This window comes from Lissotriton helveticus, chromosome 7 (assembly GCF_964261635.1).
Source record: "Lissotriton helveticus chromosome 7, aLisHel1.1, whole genome shotgun sequence".
Classification (NCBI taxonomy): domain Eukaryota; kingdom Metazoa; phylum Chordata; class Amphibia; order Caudata; family Salamandridae; genus Lissotriton; species Lissotriton helveticus.
The window spans coordinates 314,535,505-314,550,070 of NC_136068.1; the positions used below are offsets into that span (position 1 = coordinate 314,535,505).

The 14,566-nt window shown below is 44.0% G+C and overlaps 1 protein-coding gene across 6 annotated transcripts in view; it reads left to right on the forward strand.

The window, feature by feature from the left end:
* SGK2 (serum/glucocorticoid regulated kinase 2) overlaps positions 1-14,566 on the forward strand; it is a 448,429-nt gene that overhangs the window by 339,223 nt on the left and 94,640 nt on the right. For all 6 annotated transcript variants that reach the window (XM_078652126.1, XM_078652129.1, XM_078652128.1 and 3 more), the window contains one exon: positions 862-898. In XM_078652126.1, coding sequence (XP_078508252.1) covers positions 862-898 — 37 coding nt within the window. The remainder of the gene's footprint in view (positions 1-861; positions 899-14,566) is intronic.

Here is a 14,566-nt window from a genome sequence, read left to right on the forward strand (position 1 = left end):
AATCTACTTAACGTACCCTTTGACAAAGAACAGCTCTTTGGTGTCCAAGTTGACGAGACCCTAGAAAAGGTTAAAAAAGGCACTGAGACAGTAAAATCAATCATGGAGGGTCTATAACCACCACTTCAGTTGCCTCCTCCTACTACTAGGATAGTCGCAAACAACACTCCTCTACAAGAGATTTCTTTAGAGGCTCCCACAGTGGCAACAATGCCAAGGGTAAAGACAAGGGTGCCTCTCCTCACTATGGAACTCCTACAACCAAACAATGACTTCCCTCTCCTCCCCACGACCATATAACACCTGTCGGGGGCGTTTACAGAATTTTCCACGAACATGGCAATCAATAACATCAGACCAGTCGGTGTTGGACATTACCCAACAGGGCTATTGTGTGGAGCTTATCACCACACCTCCCAATATTCCACCTGGTTATCATCATGGTGATAACTATACTTCTCTGTTGGTGGCTGAAACCTCTGACTCAGGAGTGTGAGCGTGGTTGAAATATACCTGTACTGGTGGAATTCCATGGTAGTTGTGAACCCTATGGCAGTTGTCCAGAAGTCTTCTAGTACTTGAATAGTAGGATGGGGATCAGAGGAATGTTAATTTTTGTGGTTGTACATTAAACAAGGGTTCTTGTCTAAGCTCAAGTTTGAAATTAGGTTGACACAGGTGCATGGTGTGCATTTTTTTACTAACTAGTAGTACAGCGAAATCAGATGACATCTATGTCAAAACTACGTAACCGGTCTAAGCACTAGTCCCTTAACTGAAGAAACATTTAGCTCAGGGATTAAAAGCTTTCTGAGAACTTTTATGTTCTATGGTATCTAAAATATTTCTTATATTTCACAGGGACCTAAAACCTGAAAATATCCTCCTGGACTGCCAGGTATGTACAAGAGGCTATTGTTTGTGCAGAACTATGCTTCCTTCTGGTTTGGCAACAGTGGCATGAAACTGAGTGTTGATTGCGTTTTACTGTTATGTTATGTCATTCATTGATCTCAGTCCTGCTAATTGCTCTGCGGGCTAATTAACTTCCTTGGGCAAATTCTAATGACCGCTTCTAGCACAATATGTAACATGTTATGCTGCTTTGATTGTCTATTCATTCTGCACTGCATTACTAAATCCACAATCCTTCTAGGTGCAATTTTAGGTTCTAAAAATGAGTTCTCGTGCTACATGATATTCAGCAAGAGGATTTAGGGGACATTTTTCATAGGCTTCCTGAATCCGGTGAAGGCAGCAAGGAACAAATGAGGGAGCTGTGGCTGGTTTGGGTTTCAATCCTGGGTAACAGGGTTAATATTGCAGCATCCCACACATCTACCGCTTGGGTTGGTTAGTTGGTCAAAACCTACCAAACAGCTCAGGTTTTCTAAAGACCTCTTGAGGCCATTCGGAAAGCTTTCCTGGGAATGCATTCCACCCATTGCTTAACATTGGCTTTGTGGTTTGTAACTCGCGTTTATTTGCAATCTGTTTGCTGGCTTTATTTGTTTTTGCTTGTCCAGCTTGAGTTCATCCCTTCCTTTTCCCATACCTTATTTATTGTATTCCTCCACCAGTACTGGATTGCTGTAAATAGGCTTTTAAATCTTGTTCTTATCTTGTCATATTTGCTGTGCATTCAGACAGAGGTCAAATGTCAGGCTCTGACTTCCAAGGGAGCTTTAGGTTTATTTTTTTTCTCGAACTTCAAAGTGAGAGCATTGATGTGACAATCATGCCGGCTACTGGGGGTAATTCTGGTAATTTGGTGGTGTAGTGGAAACAAATATTTTAATACGATCAAAACAAATCAATACACTAGACAATGATATTTCCACACATTAGTGTGCTGTATACTTTAACTAGTATAACTCTGTCTGTGAAAAATGTAATGGACACCATGCATACTCCACTTTACCCTATGCCACTCTACTCTACACCACTCTATGCCACTGCACTCTACTTTGCATCATTCCACACTGCGCTGTTGCACTTTGACTGTCACTGCACTCTACTTTGCATCATTCAACTCTACGCCACTTCACTCCATCCCTCTCCACTCTGCATCACTCTACGCCAATGCACTGTACTCCACTCTACTCGAATCCACTCCAGTCTCTTCCACTCTACTCTGCGCCTCTGCACTCTGCCAATCCACTCTATGCTACTCTAATGTACTATTCCATGTTCGCCACTCTATGCCACTCCACTCTGCACCACTCCACTCTATGCCACTGCAATCTACGGTGCACTACTCCGCTCTACTCTGTACCACTCTACTCTACTCTGTACCACTCTATTCTACACCACAGCACTCTACTCTAACCACTGTACTCTGTGCCAATGCACTCTACACCACTTTACTAAAAACCAATGCACTCTACTCATAACTACTTGGCACCACTGCATTCAACGCCACTATACTCTACAACACCCTACGCTACTGCACTTTACGCCATTGTACTCTACGCCCTCTGTTCAGCCTCACTGTACTCTATCTAATTTCTGTCTACCCCACTCCTCTATACCAATGCACTCTGATAACCTACTCTGAACACTGCAGTCTCTGCCACTTAACTTCACTCCGCACCACTCTACTACACGCCACCCTATGCCACTGCACTCTACACTGCATCACTCCACTCCATACCACTGCACTACTTCACTTTATGCCACTGAACTGTACACCCCTCTACTCCGCACCAGTGCACCTATGCCAGTGTACTCATCTATGCACTACTCCACTACTCTACTGCATCCTGCCACTCTACTTTGCATCGCTCCACTCTACACCACTGCACTCTTCGCCAATCATCTCTAAGCCACTCTAATCTACTCTGCACCACTGCACTCTAAGACACTGCACTCTACTCCGTCACTACACTCTACTCTGAAACAATCTACTCTGTGGTACTGCACTCTGCGCCACTGCACTATACTCTGCACCACTGTGCAGTACGCCATTCTGCACTACTGTACTCTTAACACCACTGCACTCTACACCGCTGTTCTCTGACACCAGTCTATGCCAGTGCAGTCTACGTCACTACTCTGACACTCCACTCTATGTGTAAATGTGTTTGTATTTGTATAGCGCACTTCTACCCAGAGGTCTCGTAGCGCTGTATTGATACCGCTGTGGAACCCATCCTGGCTTTCCTGTGAAATGTCCACTCCTGGGCACCCCCAAGGTGAAGCCAGGCATCCAAGCGCTGCTGGGGCTGTTGTGGAGATTAAGCAAGCTATTGCCCAGAGTCACAGAGTGGGACCCATGATTAGATTAGGCACCGAGGCGAGAATTTTCAGGTCCGGGGAAATTGAGTCCAAGAGCCGCCGAGGCGGGAATTGAACCCTGGTCCCGGCCAGACCTCTGCATCAGGGTCTGCCGCTCTAACCATTGAGCCACGCTTCTCTACCCTGCACCAATCCACTCTATGGAACTTTACTCTACTCTGAAACAAGCTACTCTATTACAATGTACTCTACTCCACTTTACTCTATGCCAGGGTATTCTACACCGCTGCACTCTAGGCCACTGTACACTATTGGGGTCTGTCACTGCATTCTGCGCCACTCTATTCTACTCATTAACCACTGTACTGTACACCACGGTTCTGTACAGCACTCTACCCTGCAACACTCTAAACCACTGGACTCTGTGCCATGCGCCACTCTGTCCCCCACGCCACTCTACTGTAAACCACTGCAATTTACGCTACTTTACTCTAGACCACTTTACTCAAAATGAGTGCAATCTACAGCAACTCTTCTACACTCTAAACCACTATACTCTAAACCACTATACTCTAATCTACAACACTCTATGCCACTGCACTCTGTGCCACTTCTCTCTATGCCAGTGCACTCAAAACCACTTTACTCTATGCCAGTGTGCTCTAAACCATTGCACTCTACGCCACTCTCCACCATTGGGCTCTGTCACTGTACTCTACGCTATTATTCTACTCATTAACCACTGTATTGTACACCACTGCTCTCTACATCACTCTACTCTGCAACTCTACTCCAATGCACTCTACACCAGTGCACTCTACACTACTGCACTCTATGCCACAGCACTCTACTGTGCACCACTCAATTCTTCACCATTCTACTGCACTCTACACCAATGCAATCTATGCCAATACTCTTCGCCACTCTACTCTTCATCACCCCACTGTACTCTGCACCTCTGCACTCTATTCTGCACCCTCCACTCTATTTTGCACTACTTCACTCTATGCCACTCTGTCACTGCATACTACGCCAATGCACTCCACACAACTTTACTAAAAACCAGTGCACTCTACTGTACTCTATGCCAATCGATTCTGCACCACTGTACTTTACGAAGCTTCACTCTAGGCTGCTCTACTCCAATATACAACACTCCACTCTGGCGCTCTACTCCATTAAACTCTACCTCACTCTGCCAATCTACCGCTCCATTCTACAACACTTTACGACACTCTGACCGACTCTGCAACACTACTCTGCTCTTTGCAACTCCCTCTATGCCCCTCCATGCCACTTTACTCCTCTCTGTTGTACGACAAGCTACTCTGCGCCACTCCATTTCACTCTTTTCCATGCCAGGACACACTACTCCATGCCCTGCCACTTTACAACATACCACTCCACTCTAAGACAATCTACTCCATTCTATGCCACTCTACTCTACACCATTCCACAACAGTCACTCCACTCTACCACACGCTACTCCATTCTACGCTACTCAACTCTAACACTCTGCATCCTTACTCTCTACAACACTCTACACCCTCCACAACACTTGACGTCATTCCACTCTACAAAACTCTGTGATGCTACACTCAACTCTAAAACACTCTACTACTCTATTCCACTCCATAACACTGTCACTCCACTCTACCACACTCCACTCCATTCTACGCCACTCAACTGACACTCTACTCTACATCCTTCCTCTCTACAATACTCCACTCCCTCCATAACACTTGATGTTACTCCACTCAACTCTAAAACACTCCACAACTCTATACCACTCCATAACATAGTACTGTATGACACTCTATTTTATCCCTCTCCACTCCAGGCCATTCTCCTTTACGCCATTAAGTTTTAGCCATGCTAAACAGCAGCCTCACTGGAGTGCAGCGTGGCTAAAACATTGGCAAACGCCAATAGCTCTTGCATAGGCGATACCTATTGGCTTTGCCAATGCTCGTTCGTCATTGCATCGTGCTTGGACTTACAGCCTTTATTCCAAAGCGGAAACCTGAAGATGAAGGAAACAAAAATTAATCTAATGATAAAAAAGAAGTAAAGAAATTGCATGTTGCATTTCTCCTGAAAAATGCATATTAAAATCAAGATTTTTTAAATTGAGAAATACATGTGGGCACCCTCTGCAGATCATTTGCTCTCCAATTTAGTGTGTTCAATAGGTGGAGAAAGGAAAGGGAGTCGGATGACGTCCGGTTTTAAAACATAGGTGCCACAAGTCTTTAACTAGATGCATCCCTGCAGGGTGCTGTCACTTTTCATCCTCAATTATTAGACGGACGTCATCACTTTTAACTCCAAAGCCTTTGAAAGGGCAATGTCCTAGTTACTTGTGTGTGATGTTCTTGTGTACCATATAGTCCAGAAGTATCAATTATCGTGGCGTCTCCCAGCTTAAAAGGTTTCTGCTTTATATCCAGTCCACCAGGTGATCACTCTTTCCTGCTGCTCATTCGACTGCGTACCTTGCCGGACATATTTGTTCTAATACTCATTATTTAGAAAAGGAAGTTATTTTTAATCCCACGGGCAACACATTTCAGTGTGGGCAGTGATGGTCTCACTTTTATTTGAATGAAAGCAACCAGCTGCATTTTTTGGAGGATGTTGGTAAAGCCTTTAGTTGGTTGATGTACAGCGTTCATCATAGCAAGCCACCTTTGTGCAACACACACTAATTTATTAACACTTCACAACAATTGGGGTTGCATCTGGAACAGGCCTTTCTGGTTTTGTAGTTTGGTCACATTTTTAAGAACAAACGTTCTGTTGGGTGAAACCTGATCTTACATTTACAAATGGATGGACAGGGAGGTTAGTATTTGTGTTACAAAATGGGAGGGTGTGGGCACTTTCAATAGCAACCATCAAAGGACTTTTAACTAATTCGTTGAAATGTGTCCATTAAAGGGGGTGTGGATGATTTTGCATGGGGTTTGACCATCTTTGATTCTAGAGTTCGGCCCGTTCCTGACCGTACCGGGCCCTCTCTCTTGGCTTGCTGCATTATTACCCCACCGGGAATATCGTGGATAATGTCCGGCCGTGAACTAAGGAGTAAATCAACCCTGGTAGCAGGCACTGTGGTGGGAGGTATGGAAAAGTTCTTAATCAGAGCTAATTCTCTAATAGATACTGATATTTCCGCCATGGAAAAACGTCTTTCACAGGAAATTCTTGTAGCTAAAAGGTCATCCCTGGGTGCCATTGCAAACGCTAGAACTCCTGATAGGAACTTGGATTCAGCTACACCTGCACCCTGTACAATTGACTTAGAGGCTCCGACCGGTGCAGAGGAGCATGATACGGAGGACTTGGACATTTTGGTCAATGAAATTTTGCCTGAAATTGATTCGATTCTTGATAACCATGTGTCTATTCCTATTGTCCCTGTTATTAGTACTATGATTCAAGGCATTAAAGATGGGGCTATCCCCAAAAGGAAACTAGCATATAATAAAAAAAGATGAGTAGGGCCAAAATAGCTAAGCGACAGAGCAGCACCAACCCAACAACAAGGTCTACGAGTGGACCAAAAGAATCCGTAACTGAGACGGTTGATCTAACAATTCCGGTCCCTGTTATCAATCTGCAGACTCAGTATGGCTCTGAGTTAACCATTGAAAATCTGGGCGCCCTACTTAAATCTCTTTTACATCCCCTAGAAGCTAAAATGGACCAAATAGAACTCAGGCTTACAAACATTGAGAAAATCACATCCAACTTAGTAGTTTGCCCAACTCCGGCCAATAAGCAAGGTGTAGCCATAAAATCACGGAGCCAAATGGGGGGGGAAGTTATCTACCCTAGATTGTACACAGCCCACCGATGTTTCTATTTTACCTAGCCAACTGGGTACTAATTTGGTACGCCAGGTCCCCACTAAGCAGATCTCTGTTCCCCTGCCTAGTAGAAATGATACGCCTAATAATAGCGGAGTAGATACCTGTAAGCTCGTACCACCAGTATTAGTGAAGGAATGTAGAGCAACAAAATCCCGCTTACCTGACCTGCCACCCGAAGCTAACCGCTTTATGGTCGTCTTCGCAGGCGTCCCAGTCTTAGAAGAGGAGGAAAATGAATCATTTAGCTCATTAAAAAGTAAGGTCGTTAAATGGCTAAATTGGAATAGACCACTGCCAGCACATTTATCTAGCGAGATTTTTATGCTAAGAAGGTTACCTTGGTTGGGAAAGACAGCAAAAACCATAAACGGGGATTGTATAACGATACATTTTAGGGATCCCCGAACTGTCTCCCACATATGCGCTGGTTTTAATAGGTCATTCGACTCTACAATACAGACTTTGCCGCTGTCCTTTTTTACCCCCCTAGTGGTATGGTCCATAGGAGAAGTAATGATGACTGGACAATGGTTGATCGTAGAGGTAGAAGTAGGAGATACACTGGTAGATGGTCCCATGCCCACCCCCGACCCCTTCTGTAACTTCAATCGGTTCAGTTGTCTAGACGCAGTAGACTGACTGCCCCCTGTTAACCAGTTGTCAACTGAGGGTGGAAATTCTGAGGGGAAGAAAGTATCTTTTGTGGAGCTTACTGATCAACCAGGGCATGATCCAATAGTGTGTATGTTAAAGGCGATAGCCTCTCCAGGGGATATCCAACAGCAGATCTCTGCTGGGAATTCATGTGATATACAAACCCAGAACCTAGATGTTTTAACAATAGTGGAGCCCCCTTGTCTCCCACTGGTAGAAGACTTGGGAACAGGCATGGAACCTCTAGGCATTGGGTATAAACTTGCAAGCTGGAATATTGCTGGCTGGCGTAAAAAGGAAGAATCCCTCAGCTGGCGGGAGCTTGTTAATTCTTATGATATTCTCTGTTTGCAAGAGACGAGGTCTACGGAACCGATAATTTTCGATGGGTATGTCTCTTATAACCTCTCTGCGCAGAGTGTAAGCATGGGCAGGGCTAAAGGGGGCTCCTGATATTACTTTCTGTAAACTTCCCGGTACAAGTCAAATCCTATATCAAAATCGGGTTTCATTCGCAGGTACTCTGGCTGCAACATACTGGGGGCCATAATGTTTTACTGATCAACCATTATAATAATGTGTTCGACCCCTCCAGCACCTTAGTAGCCAATGAACTAGAGTCTGCCTTGGTTAATTTATGTGATGCCAACCTCGGTCCGTTCGATATTATTTGGGGGGGGGATTTTAACATTTCTTTGTGCCCCTTCTCCTTTACGAATGTCTGTGGATTTGATGATGCTAGAGGGGAGGCCTGTGCCCACTTCATACATACACCACACGGAGAGTCACTTAACTCACTCCTGCTTAAAGTTGATTTGGTAATATATCAGCCTGCAAAAGATAGCGATGGTAACCCCGTCCCGACTTTTACTGGTAGGAATTCAGCCACCGTTATTGATCATGTGTTGATTACTGAGAATATTAGTATCCTCTGTGATGTTCCGATTATTCTAGACTTGGCCTATAGCGACCACAATTGTATCACCATGTCCATTTTTATTTGGGGACTGAAGTATCAAGCTCCTCGAAGGACTGTTGCCGAAATAACCCCTTGTAGGCAGAATGGTTTTAGGATTAAGTGGTGCAGTGACAACTCAGAGAGGCTGCTGATTAAAATTGTGGCGGCAAGCTTACAGGAAGGAGCTGCAGAGTTGTTTAGATGTTAACGCCCCTTTCTTCCGGAGGCATTAATCAAAACATTGGTTAGCTCCTTAGTCCTGTCTTCCTTAGACTATTGTAATGGTCTATTCCTTGATGCTCAGGCCAGGGTCATAAAAAAGTTACAGTCCATACAGAATGCGGCGGCACGCCTGCTCTCTGGAACAGCTAAGTTTCAATCTATCTCAGAAACAATAAGACAATATCACTGGCTTACCATCAAAAACAGAATAAAGTTCAAGTCCTTATGTATAGTTTACAAGGCACTTAACAACCAAGGACCGTATACTCTTAAGGATCAATTGAAACCTTATATTCCCCGCAGACATCTTCGATCCTCCTTTTTGCACCAACTAGTTATTCCACGATCGAAGACAGTGTCTTGGGGCGACCGCCGTTTTCTAGTGGCTGCCCCTAAACTATGGAACACTCTTCCTCAATACATCAAGACGAGCTCATCACTCCTCCAGTTTCGGAAACTTGTAAAGACATGGCTGTTCAATCAATGAGATCTTTAGCATAAGTAAGAAACATATGAACTGTTTAGCGCCGAGACGCCTTAGGGTATTCGTCGCGCTCTACAAATGTCAAAAATAAAAAATAAAATAAAATAAATAAACGCAGGCTCTGCATGCATCCTTGCTGGTTTTAAGAAGATTAACGCGTCAACCAAAAAGATATTAACAATTGCCAAGACCAGTAGAAAGAGGGACAACTTGGGGTGGTTTGATGGAGCCTGTACCAAGTCCCTACAAGATTTAAAGAAAGCTCTAACAAGTAGCACTAGGGACAAGGGAGCTATCACAATTCTCAGGGCAAACTATAAAAACCACTTGAAACGTAGGAAGCAAGAGCTACGTGAGGAAGCCTGGGACAACCTCTCTAAGGCGGCAGAGCTTCCTGACAGTAAGCTCTTTTGGGATACTGTGAATAGCCCCTTTCTTAAAATGGAGGAATTCCCCGTATTAACAGCCCAGGTTAGCGAGGAAAGTTGGGTTTTGCATTTTTCTGGCAATTATAAACCCCTGGGGGGATGTAGTCTTTTACCTTGGGCATGAAGTATGTAGCCAAAAACTACAATTAGATATCACAGTCAAAGAGGTGGAGAAAGCTATATGTAATAGCAAGGGAGGGAAGGCTCCGGGGCCAGACGGGGTGCATGTTGATTTGTACAAAGCCGATACAACGCTATGGGCTCCCTTCTTGACTAAAGTTTTTAATGCGGCAGTAATGGAAAGCATCCCCTCTACCTGGGGTGAGTCTATAATTATCCCTATATACAAGAAGGGAGATAGATGCGAGGCTAAGAACTATCGACCCATCTCCCTTCTAGACTCCTCCCTGAAAATAATGAGTAGAGTGCTTTTGGGGCGCCTGGAGGAGTGGGCTGAGGACAATGGTATCTTAGCAGATTGCCAGTACGGGTTCCGTAAGGGCCTTGGTACCATCGAACAGTGCATTAATCTGGACCTGATCATAGGCAAATATACATGGGCCAAGCCTGGTTCGTTGTTTCTTTGCTTTGCTGACCTGACTAGCGCATTCGACCTGGTGGACCATGAGTTACTGTGGTCTACACTATTAGAACTAGGGGCCCCAACCACCATCATTAATTTCTTGGCCAGATTGTATTCCCAATTATCAGCTCGGATTCGATTTGGTCAAGGGGGGGAATGCACCAATGACATCAAGGTCAAATCAGGTATCAGACAAGGTTGTGTTCTTGCCCCGCTACTTTTTTCCCCTTTTCATTAATGCCATCGACTCCGAGATGAAATTCTGATGCACCGCTAATCGAGGGCCATGCGACCACCGTGCTGCTTTATGCAGACGATACAGTCCTCCTCTCTAGAACCCCCATCGGTCTGCAAAGACTAATGGACAGATTCTCAGATTTCATTAGGGGAAGGAAACTAAGGATTAATAACTCTAAAACATTTATTATGGCGTGTGGGAAAAAGGTTAGGAAATTACGAACATTCCAGATTGAAGACCAGAAAATCCAGGTGGTCGATAAATTCTGCTATCTTGGCATCACCTTCCATAGTAATGGCATGTGGGCTCAGGAAATAACTAATGATAAGGCAAAGATGGGTAAAAGTGCTTTTGGCGTCTTCAAATTTGTCTCCAAATTAGGAAGTAGAGGTATAAGCGATATGTTGCACGTCTATCGCCATAGATGTGCTCCGGTTGCACTTTATGGTTCAGGGGTCTGGGGCCATTGCCGACACGGGGACCTGCAAGTGGAGGAAAATAGTTTCTTAAAGAGACTTCTTTGTCTCCCAACATCTGCCCCTAACGGATTGGTACACCTGGAAGTTGGGTTGGACTTTCTGACGGACCTTATTGGCCTAAGACCGCTAATGGCCTGGCGATCGATTTGGGCTAAGGAAACAACTGGCTTCACCAGGAGAATTATCAATGATTGCCTACGCCTGGATAACTGTAACCTGATCCCATGACTTAATTATGTCATAACTTCATTCAAAGACATTTTTGATTTGGACGTCTCTGTAGACCCCGCTAGCACAACCGATTTTTCTAAAAAGGAACTCAAAAACATTTATCTGGAGACCAAAGCTATATTGCGTGGTGAGGCAACCAGTAAGCTCACAACCCATCAATTTTATTATTCCTACAATCTGAATAGCCCTGGCTTTTCAAAATATCTGAAGGTGGTGACTAAGCAAGCCCACCAGTATGTCCTTACAAGGTTAAGACTCGGTATTGTACATAAACTGGTGGATTTCCCTTCGATAAAAAAGCACCCATCTATTCGCTGCCCTTGTGATGGAATTTCGAAGCAGAGCACTGAGCACTTTCTACTTATCTGTCCCTTGTATCTGCACCTCCGTATTGTCTATCTTAAGCCGCTTTTTAAAAAATATTCTGTGATCACTATTAAAACTGCTATGAGGCTTTTATTTGCACTTGACGATCCGGATGTGTTTTTTTTACAGCTGTTTTAATTCTGAAATCTGTGTCCGCCAGGAAAAGTATGGTCTTCGACACTATTGAATAACTCATAAGATCTGTTCTTTGATATATCAACTGTGTTTCCTACCGTTAATAATTGCAAATATTTAACATGTACTGGCTTGTAACGTTGTGATGTATTTTATGTGCTTTTATGATTGTTTTTTTAATGATCGAATAAATTTTTTGAAACGAAACGATTCTAGAGTTCTGGTTTCAGGTCTGTCTTGACTAGTGGTGGGTAAAAATATTCATAGCTGGTTTCTGTTTATTGAACTTTGTGAAACCTATTGGTCATACGAGTGAAATTCCCTGAGTCGATGCCCACTGCCACATTTATACTGTCCACGGTTTCCATGCTCAGAAATATTTGGATGCACTTTGGTTAATACTGGTCAATTGATCACTTCACTTGTACCATTCATATTACCTGACCTTTCAAGCCCTCTTCCGGTGCTTCCGTCGGGCATGCATGGCCGCAGCCCCTTCACTGTGGTTAATGAAAGCATTATTTCAGTGATCCTCCTCTTCAGCCATTTATGCCTATTTTTTCAGATCATTTTTTCTCTCTCCTTTCTCACGGTCAGTTTTCCCATCTTTCTCTTCATCCTTATTTCTCAAATTTGTGCCAATTTCTCTGCTGCTCTTTGATAAAGTTTAGTAGTATAAAAGAAGTCCCTGTGCTCAAAAAAGGAGTCCGATGCCCACTAACTGTACAAATAAAGCACAGCACCGTATTAGAACATTTGGCTGAATGCCTTTCTTTAGGTCTCATCACTGCGATCAGAGGGAGGACATCAGTAATAGCTAACCTAACAGCACAGTCTCTTCATTTATTTATTAATACCAAGTTTGCATGCTGGATAATTAATTGGTGGCTATTCACTGGATATGTAAACTGGCTAAATTAACATTTTGCTAAATTATATAAATGAGAAAAAAGTAATTGGATTACCAAGGTGCTCAAGAAAATGATCGTTTGTTTTCGACTTTGGACTGACTATGTTCAAAATGTTCAACTTCAGTGCTGCCTACCAAGTTACAGAATGCAACATGAAAGCAAGTCTGTGACCATGCGGTCTCCCTCTTCATCTGCATGTACCACCTACTGCCAGAAGTCCTAGGTAACTAAGATGGTAGGGAGTTACTTGTAGGCTCTTGCTTTTCATTGATGTGGCTGCTTTTTCTTTACTTACTGATATTTTGTTGGACCGTTTAAAGGCATGCGGAGTCCTTGGGAAAGCTTGGGACCTTTTAAGATCCTTTCTATCTGGCTGGAGACAAATTGTTGCACTTGTAGATCATCAGTCGAAACCGTTTGCACTGCCTTGTGGTGTTCCACAAGGCTCTTCCCTTAGCCCCACACTTTTTAATGTTTGTCTCCTCTCTGGCGCCTTTAGTTAGGGCGTTTGGATTTGGTTTGACATCATATGCGGATGACACCCAAATTGTAGTGTCACTACTACCAGGAGAGGAGGCTGGTATAGACCATCAATTCCAAGAGTGTATGTTATCAGTGGGGAGCTGGATGGCTGAGAATTGCCTAAAACTCAACACGGGTAAAACCAAGGTCATGTTGTTTGGAAACAATATTAACTTCTGGACTCCAAACTGGTGGCCAGACTTGATGGGCTCTCTCCCCTCACCCACCAATAAGATGAAAAACCTGGGTGTGATAATGGATGAGGGTCTTACTTTTAGGCAACAGGTTAATTCAGTGGCATCTAAAACCTTTCATGTAATCAAAACAATCAGGAAAATATTGCCGTTCCTGCTCCCGAGCAGCCGACCAACAAGTGGTCGCAACTCTCGTTATGTCGATATTGGACTCCTGTAATAGTTTGTTCCTTAATGGTCAACAAAGGTTCCTGAATAAACTTCAATCACTACAGAATGCAGCAGTCAGGCTGCTTTTGGGCACACCTCGGTTTGTGCCCATTACCAAGGAAATAAACAAATTGCACTGGCTACCGGTAAGAAACAGAGTACGCTTTAAAGCCCTGTGTCTGGTCTTCAAGGCGCTGCATGGTTCTGGTCCTGACTATTTAAAACGGTATTTCTACTGGTACACACCGAAAAGGCCACTTCGCTCATTAGAGGCTAGGTTGGTCTCAGTGCCACGTATATAGAAAGTTCGATGGGGGGCAGAAGTTTCACTTACAGTGCGGCCAAGGCCTGGAACGACCTATCTTTCCAGCTAAGATGCATCACAAACCTCTTAGCTTTCAGGAAAAGCCTAAAGGCCTGGCTCTTTGCCAAATGAACTTCTTCCTTTGGCCACAGGAGATATAACTAGCGCCAGGACACCCCCGGGTAGCAGCTGCGCTGTATAAATATCATTAACATTAACGCTTGACAGTATTGTCAGTCTGCCGCCAACATTTTCAACACTATGAAGTTGGTTGCATTATAATCACTTGATTCTGCCCCCATGCCGTGCCATCACCACAGCTACTGCAAAGTCCATCTTTTGTTGCAACCATAGGTTTAGCAACCTCTGTTGTGGGTAGCATGATGATGAAGTTTTGACTCCAACTGGGAGTTACCAAGTGATGGGATAACATACTAATGACGTCTTGATCTCACTCTCCTTTGTAGTGACGGGTGAGTATGTAATGACAGTACCTTAGTGGCTCCTGATAGACTCCGTAGAACTGTAGCATAAG